Source organism: Rana temporaria, chromosome 2 (genome assembly GCF_905171775.1).
Source record: "Rana temporaria chromosome 2, aRanTem1.1, whole genome shotgun sequence".
Classification (NCBI taxonomy): domain Eukaryota; kingdom Metazoa; phylum Chordata; class Amphibia; order Anura; family Ranidae; genus Rana; species Rana temporaria.
Window position 1 is genome coordinate 61,742,873 of NC_053490.1, and position 19,891 is coordinate 61,762,763.

A 19,891-nucleotide genomic window follows, 5' to 3' on the forward strand; every position below is an offset into this window, starting at 1 on the left:
TTTTTAATATTATTATTTTTTGCTTGTTGGACTCCGACACCAATGCAAACAATAGGGTGCGACTTGTCATGGAATTTGAAACTGTCAAATCACATGACAAGTCGCACCGGGGTGACCAGGGGCAGGTTGAGGCAAATCATTTTAAATGTTTTTCTTGTAAAATCTTTGTTTTCACATATGCAAAGAGAGAAAATAATACAAACATCCCCAATATGAATTGTCAGGGTCATCTGTAATGCCGCGTACACACGATCGTTTTTCGTTTATTTTTTATGTCATTAACCGGTTAAGACCCGGACCATTTTGTTGCTAAATGCCCAGGCCAGGTTTTGCGATTCGTCACGGCGTCGCTTTAACAGACAATTGCGCGGTCGTGCGACGTGGCTCCAAAACAAAATTGGCGTCCTTTTTTCCCCACAAATAGAGCTTTCTTTTGGTGGTATTTGATCACCTCTGCGGTTTTTATTTTTTGCGCTATAAACAAAAATAGAGCGACAATTTTGAAAAAAATGCTATATTTTTTACGTTTTGCTATAATAAATATCTCCCAAAAACATATATAAAAATTATTTTTTTCCTCAGTTTAGGCCGATACGTATTCTTCTACCTATTTTTGGTTAAAAAAAAAAAATCGCAATAAGTGTTTATCGATTGGTTTGCGCAAAATTTATAGCGTTTACAAAATAGGGGATAGTTTTATTGCATTTTTATTAATTATTTTTTTTTTTACTACTATTGGCGGCGATCAGCGTTTTTTTTTCGTGACTGCGACATTATGGCGGACACTTCAGACAATTTTGACACATTTTTGGGACCATTGTCATTTTCACAGCAAAAAATGCATTTAAATTGCATTGTTTATTGTGAAAATGACAGTTGCAGTTTGGGAGTTAACCACAGGGGGCGCTGAAGGAGTTAGGGTTCACCTAGTGTGTGTTTACAACTGTAGGGGGGTGTGGCTGTAGGACTGACGTCATCGATCGAGTCTCCCTATAAAAAGGGATCACTCGATCGATGCAGCCGCCACAGTGAAGCACGGGGAAGCCGTGTTTACATACGGCTCTCCCCGTTCTTCAGCTCCGGGGAGCGATCGCGACGGAGCGGCTATAAACGAATAGCCGCGCCGTCGTCCCGGATCGCTCCCCGAGGTAAGCCGCCCGACCGCACGCAGCCAAGGGGAATGTAGAGGAAAGGAGGGTAGAGGACAAGGGGTAGGGAAAGAGGCATCGGGGAAGGGTATAGAAAGTGGGGCTATAGTAAGAAACCAAAAAAGGAAACACCAATAAATAGATTTACAAAAATAAACCAAAAAATGTACAACAAAAGAGAAGGGTGATCAAATCATCCCGGCCTTCTCTCAATCATAAAAAATTATATATATATATATATATATATATATATATATAAAATTCGAGAAGTCGCAGTATAAAGTGTAAAGGTCAGTACATATCTGAGTAAACCTCTACAATCAGCGCGTTAATTGCATACACAGAGGAAAGGAAATCTAGCCACAAGGCCCAAGTTTTGAAGAATTTGTGTAAGTGTTCGCACATCGATGCTTCCATTCCTCAACTTCCATTATATCTTGTACCTTCAGTAACCACCAGGGGCAGCCCGTCCATTAAGGGCCCTCTCTCTCCATGCCACCCCCTAAATGGTTAATGGATAGATTCGTGCATAGCATGAATCTATCCACGGCCGCCGTGGCCACCCCCTGGATTCATGCATCCTTTCAGGACTCCGGGCGCATGAATTACAGCGGTGGGGGTGTTTTTTTGATGTACCTGATTGGAGCCAGAGGCTCCAATAGGCTTTAAAATAGTCTAGACTCGGAGTGAAGAGCATTGTGCTCGGAGCCCATCCAGGTTTGTTAGAAAAGCAAATGAATATTCGCTTTTCTAACACTGAATTGCTTCTCTGCCAATCGGGAAGCACGGGTCTGATACTTGTTTCCCGATTGGCTGAAAGATCCTATTGGATTCCTATGAGGAGGGGAGGAGACACATGGCGGAAGCTGCCATGATCTTAGAAGAGAAGAGGACACAGGAGACGCTGCCAGATGCCCGCCGCAGCTTGATCTCTTGCCTGATGTGCCCGTCGATCCCGCCACTGTGTGCTTGCCGATTCCCAATGCTGTGGTGTGTCCGACAATCCCTGCCGCTGATGGGGTAAGTGCTGGTGTGGACTGGTAGACAGCGTTTGCCGCCCCCCCAAACAAAAAAACACCAGCCGCCACTGGTAACCACTCTTTAACTGAGGGTGTTACCAGGGACTTCCAATGGAGCAGAAGGAGGCATTTGCCAGAATTATCCACTTGCCAACCGCAATACGTATACATACTTGCAAGTGGTTTACCAGGATTATCGCTGGAGATATCATGACCCCCTTACTTTTTTTTACAGCCGTCGGCTGGTTTCTCATGAAAGCATTCCTAACAGGTCATAAGCTGCTGGAGGGGAGGTCTACCTCTACACTTTCCGGTGTTACTCTGGTTTATCATTTCTCCCGGTTCGCCGAGAAACCATCCGCCTGTGTGCCGTCGGCTGGCCGCACAGGCAATCAAAGAGTAGATCTGCTTTGATCGCCTCTATGGCCTTGGAGGACCTGAGCGATGTCATGACGTCACTTACGATCCAGGCTGGAAGTAAACATTTTTTTTTTTTTAAACCAAAAGATCAAAAAAATTAAATACATTTTCTGATCTTTTGCTTTTAACGGTAATCAAGAGATTTGGGGTGTTTGTGCCCAGATCTCTTCATACAGAGGACCTGTCATCCTTATTTCTATTAATGGGGATGTTTATGTTCCTTGTAATAGGAATAACAGTGCTAAAAAAATTAAAGGGACAGTGTAAAAAAAAAAGAAAAAAAAAGTAAAATAAATAAGGAAAAGAAAAATGTTTAAAGCGACCCCTTCCCTCTGTGCTCTCACGCAGAAGCTAACGCATATGTAAGTCATGCACGCATACGTAAATGGTATTTGCACCACACATGAGGTATCGCTGCAAGCGTTAGAGCGAAAGCAATAATTCTAGTGCTAGGCCTCCTCTGTAACTCTAAACAGGTAACCTGTAAAGATGTTTAAAGCATCGCCTATTGAGATTTATAAGTGCTGTCGTTTGACACCATTCCACGAGCGTGCGCAATTTTAAAGCGTGACATGTTAGTCATCTATTTACTTGGCGTAACATCATATTTAAAATTTTACCAAAAAATTGGGTAAATATTGTGTTTTATTCATGTTTAATACAAGTGTATTTTTTGCAAAAAAAATGCAATTGCAAAACCGCTACTCAAATACTGTGTGACATAAACAATTGCATTGCCATTTTATTCCCTAGGGTCGCTGCAAAAAAAATAAATAAAGTATAATGTTTGGGGGTTATATGTTTCTAAATACTGATTTAAACTTATAAACAAAAAGTGAAGAAAAAAACCTGGGGCCAGATTCACGTACCTGGGCGTATCTTTGTGCGGGCGTAGCGTATCCTATATACGCTACGCCGCCGTAACTTAGAGAGGCGAGTACCTTATTCACAAAGAACTTGCGCCCTAAGTTACGGTGGTGTAGCGTAAATGGGCCGGCGTAAGCCCGCCTAATTCAAAGTAGGCTGGTAGGGGGCGTGTTGTATGGTAATGAATCGTGACCCCACGTAAATGACGCACCCAACGAACGGTGCATGCGCGCGATTGCTCAGTATCACGTCGAATTTTCTCCCTAACTTACGCCGGCTCAATGTTTAATCGACGTGAGCGTAACCTACGCCCATCCCCATTCACAGACGACTTACGCAAACAACGTAAAATACGACGCTGTTCCGAAGTTTCCGACGTCCATACCTAACATGGCATACCCCTGCTTTATGAGGGGTAAAGTTATGCTGGTCGGACGCCTTACGTAAACAGCGTATTTTAATACGCCGGGCGCAAGTACATTCGTGAATCGGCGTATCTAGCTCATTTGCATATTCAACGCGGAAATCAACGGAAGCGCCACCTGGCGGCTAGCGTAAATATGCACCTAAGATACGACGGCGTAAGAGACTTACGTCAGCCGTATCTTAGACAAATTCTGGCATATCTGATTCTTTGAATCAGGCGCCGAGATACGACGCCTCACATTCAGACTTACGACGGCGTATCTGGAGATACACCGTCGTAAGTCCTTTGTGAATCTGGGCCCTGGTCTTCAAGTGGTTAAGGAGGTGAGGCATCAAGGAGTGTTCGTAAGACCCCACAGACTTCTTCTTTGTATCATGAAATAGCATAGGGAGCTGGTCATCTGCCATCTAGTGTTGTGTCACCTGATTGATTAGGTTACGGACATCAACCCAAAAATGGCGTAGAATGGGACAGTCCCACCACAAGTGTAAGAAGGTGACGCAAATCATTTAATACTGACAATGGTGAGCTTTTATTAGTTTAAATAAAACTTTTATCCCAAATAGAAAAAAAAAAGAAGCTTTCAGTAACTTCTTAATGTTAGTGGGAATTTGGCTTTAATTTATTAGTCATTTATGTCAAGTCCATCTAAATCTATTAGTTCATAAAACTCCACCATCTCCACAGATTGGCAATACCTGCTCTCCAAGGGTGGCTACATTGCTTCTCCATAGATACAGTAGAATAGTGAGCATAGCCACCATAAAGCTGGCTGTATACAATCTGATTGCAGAATTTGTATTATATTTTTTTGTTACTACGACTATGAGGACAAACCTAAGAATTCTATTTAATTAAAATCATGTTAGGTAGGCTCTTGCACTTCGCAGTGGATGACATATTTAAAGGAGACTGTACAATCAAACTGTATAGTGTATGGCCAGCCTTACAAAGGAAGTATATTAGAGGCCAGAACATTAAAGGGTCACTAAAGGAAAACATTTTTTTTGCTAAAATGACTGTTTATTGGGTATAGAGAGACATAAAAGTTAACCGATTCCTTTTAAAAATGATTAAAAATTGAATTTAATCTATCATATATTGTGCCTCGAGTTTCACTTTCGGTTTTAAAGGTACATACATGAAGTTCCGGGTGAGAGGTGAGTCGGGAAGACTCACAGAACAAAAACAAACAAATCCAGGGCAGTGTTTTGTTTTTAAAATGAATCTGATTGGTTCTGAGGAGTTTTAGACACACAGTAATGACAGTAATGACAGCTCTGACCACCGTGAGAAAGCTCCCAGTACGATGGTTATAAGGAAACAGGCAACCAGGAAGTGTGGAGATCAGAGCAGAATTACAGCTACTTCAAAGCAAAAACGACCAATGAGGACATGAAACCAGTACTGCAGTAAGGTAAAGGAAGCTATTTAGCTAAAAAAAAAAAATTCCTTTAGTGACCCTTTAAAGTGGAGTTCCAGTCGTTTCTGTGTTTATTAACCTCCCTGGCGGTATGATTATTCCAGATTTTAGGTGCTGAAAGCGGTACCATTATTTGCAAGGAAATTTGGCGTTTTATATTGTAGGCCTGTAATTCTTAGGAATAACTCACTAAAATCTGACCAAACAAGAGTCTAGTAGGCATCCCGGGTATGAAATTTTTTTAAAAACAAAATTATAATATAATAAATAATTATAAATACTTATAACAAATAATAATATAATTATAATAAAAATTATTCAATAATGTAATCAACTCAAAATCACTGAAATTTGCTCAGTTGCAGAATTGTCGCTGTCATTACTTTTATTTTTTTATGACGAATTTCCCCACAAATCGCTATCGCACAATTCTGCAAGTAATTATAATTTATTATCGCTGTTTTCTAGCTGCGCTAAAACCATTTTTGACATAAACCTCTGCTCCCATCTGAATTTTAACTTTTTTTGCATTGGTACATGGCTCCCCATGCTTGAAAATTACTAAATTGCCCTAGAACCCATTCCTAGGTCCTTCAAAGAACTGAAGCATTTTGGCACCTGGAGTACTGGATGTAAAGGTTCCATAGTGTGGGTATTGACATGACAACGAACACTAAAGTCTTTTGTCACACTGGCTAGTGAATTATAGAAACCTAAAGATTTGTAAAGGTCTACAGCGTACAAAGTTGACTTAAGTCAATTGAGTTTATTGACGTGTATTAAATGATTAGCTCACTTGTCATTCACATGCACACTAATAGTGGGGTAGCGTGCGCCAAACTCATGTACTCGTCTAGCACCTTTACTTGAATTTGGCTCATGCTGGGCCACTTTTAGAATACTTGGTAGACACTTTCTCTGTATGCCAAGAGTTGCTCTTAACCCTTCAATACCAGGCACTTGCACCTCCTTCCTGCCCAATTCAATTTTCAGCTTTCAGTGCTGACGCTGTTTAAATTGTGCAGTTATGCTACACTGTACCCAAACAAAATTGTTTTCATTTTGTTCCCACAAATAGAGCTTTCAATTTCAGAGAGAGAGAGCACACGTGCGGACGTGTGTTGCAGCAGCTCCTGTCAGCTGTCTTAGAGCGGTCTCAGAGCCGAATCCCGGTTCTCCCTCCCCCTTCTCCCCGCTACGGCACACCGTCACCCACCTCCCCAGCAGCTTCCATCCAGCACCCCGGGATCCAGCCCCCCCCCCGGGACCACCTGGCCCGCCGACCAGCTCCCCCAGCTGAGTCCGGCGTTTTCCATCCGCCAGCCGACACCGCCGCGGAGCCCCCCCCCCCGGATCACCGAGGCTACATTTGCCGCTCACACTCCGTGGGACCCCGTCGGACGCCCCCCCCCCGTCCCACTCACTCAGTTCATCCGCTCACCGCAGCCGCCGCCTGCCGCCTGTGGTCTCCCAGGTGTCCTCGGGCGCTTCCCCTAAGCGGGCTGAGCAGCAGGAAAGACCGCGGCTGCGGCCCAGCCCCAGCCATCGGCTTTCTTTCCTTATTTCCTCCTCCCCAGCATCGCCTCCAGCCAGACAGGCCCACGAAGTGCATCTCGGCCAGGAGAACCAGGACAGACCGTGGCTCGGGCCTAGCTGTGGTTCCGGCGGCCATCTTGGTACACCCAGCTGAGGCATAAGGACTCCTCACCACCCACCCTAAGCCGACCTGCCCGGGAACGCTCAGGCCACACAGACACTGAGCAACAGCCAGGGGACCACAGACAAGAGACATCTGGAGAGTAGCATAGTCACAACCCGGTAAGTAAGGGCCATCCCGGCTCCTTCTCCTTTCTCCCACCCCATTCTGCAAGTTCTTTCCCCAGCTCATCCTACACCTCTCAGGTAAGTCTAACCGGGGTCCACACTAGCAGTTTGATCCAGGGTTTCCGATCGCCACTGGGGTCAGGAAGGAATTTTTTCCCTTGCTGCAGCAATTGGCCGCTAGGCTAGGGTTTTTCGCCTTCCTCTGGATCAACTGAGGGGGGCGGTTAGGCCGGGTCACCATCTTTTTTGCAGCATTTCTACCGATCCTCATCACTGTCATTGAGCGAATATCAACTGAACCTTCCGGGAACATCACCCCCCCCCCAAGGACCTTCCCCATCATCATTGGATCAACAGGATTACAGTACCAGCATTTCGCCATCAATTTATCTCCCACCATGATCATCATCAAGTACGCAGCGGACACCCTCCGCAACTTAAGGAAGTTGGCCGCAACGCTTCCAACCACCACTGAAAAAACACTACAGAAAGAACGACTACTAAGAATCTACCGCCAACCAAACCCAAAAAAAGAGAAGCCACCGCAGCGTCTTCAACACTTAGAATGACTACAGATCTTGTGTTGATCAGGGCGCAAACACAGAAAGGAAATACACGACTTCATCGTCCAACACAATACAGACTGCCTCTTTATCACAGAAAGTTGGCTAACAGCCGACTGTAACCCCATCCTAGCAGAATTGGTGCCCGAAAATTATCGCATCCTAACCGAACATAGAACAGGACAAAGAGGAGGAGGCCTTGCAGTGATCTACAAATCCCACCTCGCTCTCACCAAACCAACTCTACAGAACTCTCTGCCCTTTATGGAAACTCTCACCCTGCAACTTCAAACTACACCAGAAGAAACCATCCACATACTACTATGCTACAGACCACCCGGACCAAAAACGCATCTCCTCACACCCTTCTCCGAATTCCTCTCGACGGACACCCTGAAAACCAAAAACCTGCTGCTACTTGGGGATTTCAACCTCTGGGCTAACTCAACTCAGGATCCCATCGCTACCGCCTGCATCGACCAACTGGAAGAACGGGCTCTGCAGCAACTGATAAAGACTTCAACACATACGTCAGGTCACACTTTGGATCTCATCTTCATACAAAACGTGAATGTCAACACTCTGGACAATAGACCTTTACCATGGACGGACCACCACGTCATCAAATTCATATTAACCACCGATACCGTCCTTCAAAAACCGAAACTCCCAACAACTATACACTGGGCAAGATCACAGAAGAAATTACACTCTGAGCTCTTCAAAATCACACTAGCGACTAAAATAGACGTACCAAATCCGAACCACTCAACGGATCAAACACTCAACGCTCTAAACAAAGCACTACTACAAACAGCAGACACAGTCGCTCCAAAACGTAGAGCTCGCAACCGGAAAAATAACTCAGGCTGGTTTAATGACTCTCTCACTCTACTGAAACAGGAACGCAGAAGAGCTGAAGGAGCCTGGAGGAGGAACCCATCAAAAGAAAACCTCACAAAGTACAAAACCCTCACCAAAAATGACCACAAAGCGATCTTTAAAGCCAAAAAAGACCATTTCGCAAACACCATCTCCAAAGCTATAAACCATCCACGGGAACTTTTTAAACTAGTCTCTAAGGCTATGAACCCCTCCTGTTTGGAGCCCCCTGCAAGTGAGACACAAGAATTCTGCAATGAACTATCTGACTTTTTTATCGACAAAATCGAAAAGATTCGGGCAACAGTTCAACAGAAAAAAAACACAAACCCCACTCAGATACAGCAAGAAGAAGAAATCAACAAGACTGCGATGAATTTCGAGCTGATCCCAATTACTATCGACACCACAAAAAACATCATCGGAAGCCTCCGAGACAACACATCCCCAAACGACATCATCCCGACAAAACTCTTGAAAGAATGCACGGACATCCTGGCACCCACCATAACGCACATCATAAACCAATCATTCAGGGAAGGGATGGTTCCGAACAACCTCAAACAAGGCATAATAAAACCCCTCTTAAAGAAGCCCAACCTCGATCCGAAAGACCCTAACCAGCGCAGACCGGTAACAAGCCTGAACACGATCTCCAAGATCATGGAGAAAGCAGTAGTGCTCCTGCCCCACCTGGACGACCACAAACTCCTAGATCCTCTACAATCGGGTTTTCGCCCAGGCCACAGCACAGAAACGGCTCTTCTCAAGATATGGTATGACGCCCTTGAAGCAGCAGATGACGGAGAATCCTGTCTCCTAGTGCTGCTGGACCTTCGTGCAGCCTTCGACACAGTAGATCACAACATATTGCTCACGCGACTCAAAGAAGTAGCAGGAGTCTGACGCAGCCCTACCGTGGTTCGCATCTTTCCTTGAAAATCGCACTCAGACCGTGAAACTTGGAGATTTCACACCAGAAACACGGATCATCACATGCGGAGTCCCGCAAGGATCACCCCTCTCACCTGTACTCTTCAACATCTACATCCGCCCGCTCCTCAAAATCATCAGCAAACAGGACCTGCGCTACCACTCCTATGCGGACGACACGCAGCTTTACCTTCGAATCACCAACAAAAAAGACCAATTTCAGGAACTTGGAAAGTGCCTCACACTGATCGACAATTGGATGACCGAAAGCTCCCTCAAACTTAACGGATCCAAAACAGAACTACTCATCCTTCACGCAAATAAGAAATCCATTTCTAGAACCACATTAACACCACCCACCATCCTCGGACAAACCATCACACCAAGCAAAAAAATCAAAAGTCTCGGAGTCATCTTCGATGCAGACATGACGATGGATGCACAAATAGGATCAGTCGTCAGCAGTTCTCATCATCTGCTCCGCATGCTACGTAGACTCATCCCCTTCATCCCGAAAGAAGACACGGCAGTAGTGGTGGGAACAATAATCAACTCACGACTCGACTACGCAAACTCCCTCTACTTAGGACTACCAAAATACCAGATGGCACGTCTACAAGTCATCCAGAACACGGCAGCCAGGATGGTAACAGGTAAAAAGCCGTGGGAATCAGTCTCCCCAGTCTTGAGGTCCCTCCACTGGCTGTCCGTACAGGACCGGGTGACATTCAAGACGCTCTGCCTCACCCACAAATGTACACAGGGAAAAGCTCCTCAATACCTAAGCGAGAAAATAAAACCGTACGTCACCAAGCGCATGCTCCGGTCAACCAACCAAAACCTTCTCCAAATTCCTAAATCCCGCTACAAATCGAAAGGAGAACGAAGATTCTCGGTCCAAGGACCACGGCTCTGGAATGCTCTACCCACGACCATCCGCTTGGAAGAAAACCATCGGGCATTCAGGAAAAAGCTAAAGACCCACCTCTTCTGAAAGACCTGTACAACTCTGGATGCCAAGCGCCTTGAGGCGATTAAGTTCGCATTTGCTGCGCTATACAAGTTACTCACTCACTCACTCGCTGGTATTTGATCACTTCTGCGTTTTGTTTTTTTTTTTGCTAAACAAAAGACCGAACATTTGCAGTTTCTTTTGTTTGTTATAAAATTTAGAAAATGTTCTCCTTCACTGATGGGCACTGATATTTAGCACTGATAGGTGACACTGGGCACAAAGGCTGCACTGATGGGTATTTATGGGTGGCACTGATAGGCATTCCTGATGGCACTGGCAGGTATTGTGGCTGGGCACAGATTGGCATATACCTGGTGGTCCAGTGTGAGTGGCCCTCCCTGGTGGTCCTGGGTGGGCATCCGAGGGGGGAGCTGCTCTGATTGAAAAAAAAAAAATCAGAATAGACCCCCCCCCATCAGGAGAGAAGCCGATCGGCTCTCCTCGCGTCTGACAGACACAAGTGAGGAAAAGCCGATTAATGGCTCTTCCTGTTTACATCGTGATTGGACATGACTGAACACGTGGTAAAGATGTTCTTTTGCCGTGGCTCAAGTCCCGGCCAGCTGCCTGCCTATCTCCTTGCCTTCCCCGGTGGAGAGATCTTTGTCCGCTCATCACCCAGTAGTAGCCGGGGCCCGGAGAGTGAGATCTATGAGGCGACAGGCAGTTGAGCTTAGCTGACGGTGTCCAGCAGCAGGAACAGAGAGGAAGCAGATCCAATCACAGGGCTGCCAGTGCCTGCAAGGCTTCACAGGTGTGCTTTGGGGATGTCCAAATAGACTGCATTGCACGGTGTCTGTCTCTCTGGCTTAATCGATGTTCTGACACACAGACACTCCATTGTGGCTCTGGCTGGCAGTGCACTGTCACAGTGTGTCACATAATCGGCACCCAACTTATTGGTCATAAGTTAACAAAATCAGCGCCCATTTTATGTGACACACTGACAGCCAGAACCATGATTGAGTGCCTGCGAGTTATCATAATGCTGATGATTTTAACCGGTTGCTGACTGCCCCATAGCAGATTTAGTGCTACAGGGCGGTTATGCTGCACAGGATGAATGAATGAATGAATGAAAAACTTATATAGCGCGGCACATGCGAACCGAATCGCCTCTGGGCGCTTGATGTTTCGTGTCTCATGACATCAAAAGAGCAGAGTTTTAATCTGTCTTCTGAAAGTCAGGTGGTTTTCTTCCAACCGAACGCTGGTTGGTAAAGCGTTCCATAGTCTCGGACCTTGAAAAGCAAACCTTCTTTCTCCTTTGGACTTGTATTTGGTTTTTGGCACCTTGACCAGATTTTGGTCAGTGGATCGCAGAACGCGATTAGAATTGTGAGGTTCTATCTTGTCGCAAAGATATTGCAGCGCCTTCCCATGGATGCACTTATGTGTCAGGCAGAGTGCTTTAAATACAATTCTGTCTTTTACTGGCAACCAGTGAAGGGTTCTCAGCGAAGGTGAGATTGATTCCCATGTCCTTTTCCCAGTCACCAGTCTGGCGCCCTTATTCTGTACGACTTGCAGACGAGCGATTTGGTACTTTGGGAGCCCGAGGTAAAGGGCATTTGCATAGTCCAGTCTGGAATTCACGATTGTTCCCACCACGACTGCTACGTCTTCTTTGGGGATAAATGGAATAAGTCTGCGTAGTAGGCGCAACAAATGGTGCGATCCGCTGACTACTGACCCTATTTGTGCGTCCATTGTCATGAAGGTGTCAAAAATGATTCCTAGACTTTTGACTTTGGAGCTAGGGGTGATGATTTGGCCCAGAATGGGCGGCGGTGTCCAGGTTGTTGCCAGTTGACTCTTTCGGCTGGTGTGAAACATAAGAAGTTCTGTTTTGGAACTGTTGAGTTTAAGATAACTCTTAGTCATCCAGTTTTCTATCGAAGAGAGACATTTCTCTAAACTGAGATGATGCTCCTTTTTGTTGCAGATGCGAAAATACAATTGCGTATCGTCTGCATAAGAGTGATAGAGCAGTTCTTGGCTACTGATAATATCAAAGAGAGGGCGAAGATAGATGTTGAAAAGCACCGGTGACAGGGGGGATCCTTGGGGGACTCCACATGGCACCGTGCGTTTTTCCGACGTGAAAGATCCCAGTTTCACTGTTTGTGATCGGTTTTCAAGAAAGGAGGAAAACCATGGTAAATCACCTTCTGCGACTCTGGCTACCTCGGCCAGTCGCATCAGTAACATTTTGTGGTCTACTGTGTCAAAGGCTGCGCTTAGGTCCAGCAGAACCAGGAGACAGGATTCTCCCTCGTCTGCGGCCTCGAGGGCATCGTCCCATATTTTGAGTAAGGCCGTTTCTGTCCCGTGTCCGGGACGGAAACCTGATTGAAATGGATCGAGTAAATTGTGGGTATCCAGATGCTGTTGCAGCTGTTGTACCATTATTTTCTCCATTATCTTGGAGAGAATATTTAGGCCTGTTATGGGGCGGCGGTGAGTTGGGTCCTTGGGATCCAAGTTAGGTTTTTTCAAGATGGGCTGGATTGTGCCCTCTTTCAGCAGGGATGGCACTATGCCTTCCTTAAATGACTGGTTTATAAGCTGTGTGATGGGAGGTGCCAGAATTTCGGCGCATTCCTTCAGCAACTTGGTGGGAATGATGTCATTGGGTGCTGTGCTGTTCCGCAACGCACCAATGATATTTTTGGTGGTATCGATGGAGATGGGTTCCAGAGTGAACTTAGTTGATTGTAGAAGGTTTCTGTTGGTGTTTTGTAGTTGATTGAAGAGGGGGCTGAGGGGGGTATTATTTTGCAGAATACTTACCCAGATTCTTTCGATTTTGTCGATGAAGAAATCCGATAGTTCATTACAGAACTCTTGGGTGTCTGAGTTGGGGGACTTCAAGACATCCTGGATTCATGGTCTGGGTGACCATCTTGAATAATTCGCGGGGGCGGTTTAGGGCGCTGTTAATCGCCATAGAAAAATGATGTTTCTTGGCTTTGAAGATTTCTTTATGATATCGTGTTGTTATTGCCTTGTAGATGATGAGGTGATCTTCTGAAGGGCTTCTTTTCCAGGCGGCTTCCGCCCTTCTGCGCTCTTGCTTCAGTAGGGACAGCTGGTTGTTGAACCAGCCGGACTTTTTTTTCCGGATGCGGACTTTGCGTTTCGGTGCTACCAAGTCGGCTGACTGTAGCAGAGCTGCATTTATGGCATCCAGTGTATCTGAGGCTGCTAACTGAGGATGAATAGTTTCGATTCGGTTTCCCAAGGTAGATTTGAAGAGTTCCGAATGGAGCTTCTTCTGAGATCTAGCCCAGTGTATTGTCACCGGCTTGGGTGCTTTTATAACTGGTGGAATTTTGGAAATTATGAAACTAATTGCATGGTGGTCTGTCCATGGCAATGGTTCATTTCCCAAAATGTTTTTTTTCTGATTTTGTCTGAAAATTAGGTCGAGTGTGTGACCTGAAGCATGCGTGGGTCCGCATATAAGTTGCTGTAGTCCTAATCCTTCCAGGTGATCAATACAGGCGTCCGCAATGGGATACTGTGAGGAGTTGGCCCACAGATTGAAGTCCCCGAGCAGCAAAAGAGGTTTGCTGTTAAGGGTATAAGTGGATATGAACTCCGTTAATGATGGTAGAAGCTGCGATTTTGGCCCAGGTGGCCTATAGCAGAGGAGAATGTGAACAGTCTCCAGGGGGTTAGTTTGAAGTTGAAGAGTAAGGGTTTCCATAAATTATGGTGATTATGGGTGACTGATTGGGGTGCATGCGGCTCTAAGAGAAGGTAAACTGCCGCAATTTGGATCGCTGGAGTGGCTGTCCTGAAAAGGACGGTCACTAGCGATTCCTGGGGGTGGAAAGATGGCCCTAAAAGACAGGGTCTTACCTGAAGAGAGAGGCCCACGAAGGGAAGGAAGGAGCCGGTCCTATGGGCTGCAAGTTGATTCATGCAGCAAAGATTGTAGGAGCCTGCCTGCCTGCCTGTCTGCGATGTCTAGCTGGCTATCTGTCTGGTCCCTGGAGAGAGCAGACTCGTCGGGAAGCGTCCTACTCCCTCACTGAACTGACACTGACTGATTGAGGATGTACATGTATTCCTGCATTTCCAGGTATAGGAGCCAGTCAGTGGGTCCGGCGGACTCCATTTTTACCGGTAACCCACTGATCGGTCTGTACACAGGCAGTCTGTCTATGTATACAAGGCAGATTGCTGTTCTGTCAGTAGGGAAGGCATCGATCCTGTGTTCCTGCATAGCAGGGTTAGGGATCTATGCATTCGCTTAGTAAAAGCACCTCCCCCACAGTGAGAAAATACTTAATTTAAAAAATCTGGTCACCTTATCCGACTGACACTGATGGGACACCATTCCTCCCACCAACAAGGGGGCACCATTCCTCCTACATAGCACAGGTACTATGCAATTTTTTATTTTATACTACCAAGCCTGAGACATCTGGTATTTTCGACTTCCACTAGCCACAGTCGAGCTCCCCTTCAGCACTCCAGGATCCTATTGCAATGCAAAGGCATTAAAAGTTGATTTATTCAACTTCACCCTTTAAAAGGGGGTTGTAAAGATTCAGGGGTTTATTAAAAGAAAAAAACAAAACAATGTCATACCTACCTCCACTGTGCAGTTGGTTTTGCACAGAGTGGCCCCCGATCCTCCTCTGGTGTCCCTTCTGGCTCCTAATTGAGTGCCCCAGGGAGGCGCTTTCCTTCATGGACACCTGTGCGGGGACACTTCCATGTCCTGCATCCATTGACGCAGGACTCGGCCCCACTTCATTGGATTTGATTGAACCATGGATGTGTGTAAACCCTGTAAGAGGAGACTGATATCGCACACCTGGACTGACGTGTGAAAGCATGACAGGATGGCATAGCATAATCCAGCCCGAGTAAATTTAACTCGCCTGCTCGCATTTTGCGAGTAAATTTTGAGGGCTGGCGAGTGTGGGCTGCCTGGTGGGAGCGGGGGGAGGGGGGCGAGCAATGGGGGAACATTACAGCATCAATTCAATAGCTGTGTTCCCCGCCGTGCGTGTCATATACAGCACCTCCCCCTTTTCCGGGCACTTTTTTCATAGACAGAGATCACCCATCCCAGGATTGGATGAGTGATCTGTCTATCAAAGTTTCCCGGACAAGGGGGAGGGGGTTTTATATGACGCTCGCGGCGGCAGCAGCTATTGATTTGAAAGCTGTAATGTTCCCCGGCCCGCGCTATTAACAAACTGGCGGCTCAGCTCTGGCTCCTCTCCTACTTAGCACAGGTTGGCTGCAATGTGGTGGGGGGACACTCTGGCTGCAATGTGGTGGGGGACACATGGTGCATTGGTAGACATGGGCAGGCTGCATTTTTGGGCATGGATAAAGTTGTTGTTAATATTTATTTTTATAACTTAATTCTGCATAAAACATTTAAGTGCCATTTCATGATATTTATGAGGGCGTGTCTGGGGGCGGGATTGGTGGCGGGACATTTTAGGGTTTGGCGGGGCAACTGGTGGCGAGTACGCCTTGAGGCCTGGCTAGTAGCTCAGGACTTGAAATTTTGAGCCCTGGCATAATCAACACAACGTATTTGAAGGAGAATATTGGGGTATCATTGAAATAAACATAACTCAAAAATTACTTAAACAGTTGAGATCAAACTCAACATTCATATGCTTTGTATCTTTAAGGTAGGTATGTGTATTTTGGACATGTATATAGTAAAATAGTGATAAAAATAATAATGATAAAAATCATCAAAAGTCTCTATCAATAAAATACAGCAGCGCTAGTGATCAGAGCACAGTTCAAATCCGATCACTCATTCACATTCAAAGAGACAAATGAAGGTGAGAAAGTTCTCCAGAGGTCAGAGGGTGCACAAATATTCCATGACAGAAAGGGGTGCTCTTCAAGACAATTTCAACTGTCCATAATTGGTGATATCACTCGTGAGCCGAGCAGAACATGCGAAAATCCAGTGACAATGTCCCCTCAAGGAGGTCTACTCACCAGATTGATGTTAAAACAGGCTTTGAACAGTAATGTCATTGAATTCCCTCTTCCTCATGGAGATGATATTCCAGCAGCATGCAGTACTCCTAATGACCATCCGGTGTCAGGGCACATAAAAAAAGCTCGATATGGTGTGATACCATTTAAAAACTTTTATTTTAACATGCTGTTAAAAATCATGCATACAAACAGCAACAAAAAAAAAGCTCCACAGAGCAGTAACAGATACAAAGTGTAATGCCTTTCAGCCGGTCAGCGGCTCACAGAGGGTGATAGATACCTCGTGAATGCAAGCGTTTACCGCTAGCACAGCCAATCACTCTCCTAGTTGGAGCGCAGCTGAACCACAGCGTCAGGCATACGTGTATCAAAGTATCGCGAGATTGCGCCCTGACGTTTCGTCCTTCCGACTTCTTCTGAGAGCGCAATCTCACTGGTTACAAGTGAGTGTTAAATAGTGTCCATATTGTGACAGCCACGCCTACTGCAATGTTAACACCTCGTATTCCTGCTACCACTACCGCACACACCTGCGGTGTTTCACAGTAACTAATTTTCAATCAACAGCTACTGGTACAATTTATGACATAGATTCATTTATGACTTGCTCAACAAAATACGTTGTTTACATGATTCAATGTCCATGCTCAAAGCAATATATCGGCCGTACTAAGAGAGAACTGCATATACGTCTTAGTGAGCATGTGGGCAGGATCAAAAGCGGGTTCCCTAAACATAACCTCTCGAAACATTACGATAAATTCCATGGGAGACAATTAAAGGGGACAAGTTTTTTTGCCATAGATAACATTCGTCCTCATTGGCGTGGTACTAATATGGTTCGGGCCATATCTAGGCTCGAAACTCGCTGGATTTTTTCTATGAAATCTTTTATTCCGTTCGGACTTAACGTAGATTGGGATATAAACTGCTTTTTAAATAATTCATAATAAAAAAAAAAAAAAAAAAAAAAAAAAAAAAATTTTATTAATTAATTTTTTATTCCAATTTTAATTATCATAATCATTATCAAAATTTAAATTAATTTATAGATCTTCTCTAATTAAATATAGATGATTTTTATGATATAGATCTTTTCTAATTAAATATAGATTGATTTTTATGATTATGCAAATTTATGATACAATCTTTTTGTATATATTGTTAACCTCCGATCTTATTTTCATTATTCGATGCTCCGCTACCAGTTATTAAACACCCCCGCGTTCTGTACTAATATATATCGTTATTTAATCTGATACGTTATGTACAACATGATTAGAACACTTTTCCATTTCTCGCTACTCAATTATTTTGCCCTCAGTCACTATGAGGACTCTCCCCGAGTTTTCCAGTATGGAACCCGTGGGTATTTAAACACCTAGCGCGCTGACGTCAACATCCGGCTTACTCCCCCGTTGAAGTCCATTAGCGACGAAACGATCGTAGGGTGCCGTGACGTCATCGCGTTCCGTCCTGAACGCCGGCTGTGTTTTCCTGACCGAGTAGCGAGAAGCATCGGAACAAGAGATCGGAGACGTTTTGCTATCCATGCTGTATTTATATTGCCTAATTGTAAGTGCAATTTTTATTAAACCCTCTTTTATTTTTAAACGTTATACGCTATGAGAGGTCCTTCTTCTCTTTTTTTTGGTTTATGACTCTTCGGATTGTATGCTGAGCTATACCGTGGTTATCTTGACGGCTAAGGTATTGGGAGACCAGACTTCCCACAGGCCCTATTAGACTGATGCAAAACAGTCTTTTCATCTGGTAAGCAGGCAATCTTATCCTTCCTCACGGGTGTATTGGTGACAGCTTACCTCACATCAATCAAGAGTCTTTCACATTGTCTGCACAATCCACTTCTCTTTCACAAGGAAAATTACTGGATAGAGTCATATGAACTTTGTTTCGTGGCTTTTTAAGACTTTTTCTTCATATATCCATCTGCATTTTTATGTTTTTTCCTATTCTGGCTATATTTTCAGTTTATTCCAGAATGACTTTTTTTGTTTATTATTAATTTATATGAGCACAATATCACTCACTAGCGCTGCACTGTTTTTTTCTTTTTTATGTTACCAAGTTGTTGTACACAATTTAGTGCTAGCAGCTATTTACATTTATAATTCAATATTTAATTTAGCGCAGCGTCAACCTTTTGGTTTTTGTTTGTTTCACAGTAATAAACTCACTGGGGCCACATTGCTGCGCATATATGCTGCACTCAAATAAACCTTGGGACTTTATAATAGGGCATTAATATTCTCTCAAACATAATATAACTACATACATATATATTTAATCATCTCTCCGGGAGGTTTAATCTGCATATAAGATATAATATATCTCTATATATACAGATAAATGTAAACCCTCCGAAGTTATAAATTTATAAATACATCTCTCCATCCAAACGTGAGTGAGTGACAGAGCTACATATGTAACATCAAAATCAATCTTGCAGATAAAGAATCTATCAAATTACAATACATAAAACCTCATATAAAATCGCTGTAACTCATAAAATTACACTCTACCTAAATATTAATAAATGCTTAAATTCATATAATAAAACATATTATAAAACCATTATTATAAAATATAGTATAAAGAAACCCAAAAAACCTTGGAAAAGAATCCCATCATACTAGATCTACATAATGATACGTGGCCATTAAAAGGGGAACCAACAGAATTAATGTAAAAAATTTAGTTTAAACATTTCTATACTTTCAGGTATTGGCTCAAAACTCGAAAATCATGTATCGCTTATAAAGCAATTCACATCGAGTTCTACATTCAACCCCTTAGGGGTAAGTGTATCCAATAAATAAATCCAAAGAGTTTCACATTTTAATAGATCTCGAACCATATTATTACCTCTCCATGTGGGTTTAATTACATCAATACCCCAGAATCTTAATCCTGATGGATCCTGGTTGTGATGTATTTTAAAATGAAGCGAAACATTGTGATCCTTATATCCTATCCGGATATTCTTCACATGTTCGCCGATCCTCACTTTTAGCTGTCTTAGTGCGACCCACATACATTAATCCACAAGGACACTTTAAAACGTATACTGAGTGAGTGAGTGAAGAACTTATATAGCGCAGCACATGCAAACTAAATCGCCTCTGGGCGCTCTACGTGTGTGATGTTACAGGTAATAAGTTCTTCAATGTTAAACTCTCTATTGTTAACTGTAGACCTAAAATTCGTTATACCCCTCACAGGTTCGGACACTGATTTACAGCTTTTACATCCCCTGCAAGCGAAAAAACCTTTTTGCTCCCAAAAAGATGCTGGTATCGCTGGTTGGTCCAAAACTTTTTTAACGACCTTATCTCTGAAATTCGGAGCTTTCCTA

General features: G+C 44.2%; 1 protein-coding gene across 1 annotated transcript in view; it reads right to left on the minus strand.

Moving 5' to 3' along the window:
• The window catches only part of LOC120929066 (pre-miRNA 5'-monophosphate methyltransferase-like), a 28,676-nt gene extending 11,748 nt beyond the window's left edge, over positions 1–16,928 (minus strand). Inside the window, exon 1 of the mRNA XM_040340261.1 lies at positions 16,513–16,928. Within this exon, the coding sequence (XP_040196195.1) occupies positions 16,513–16,551 (39 nt within the window). The 5' untranslated portion in view covers positions 16,552–16,928. The remainder of the gene's footprint in view (positions 1–16,512) is intronic.
• Between the last annotated feature and the right edge of the window lie 2,963 nt (positions 16,929–19,891).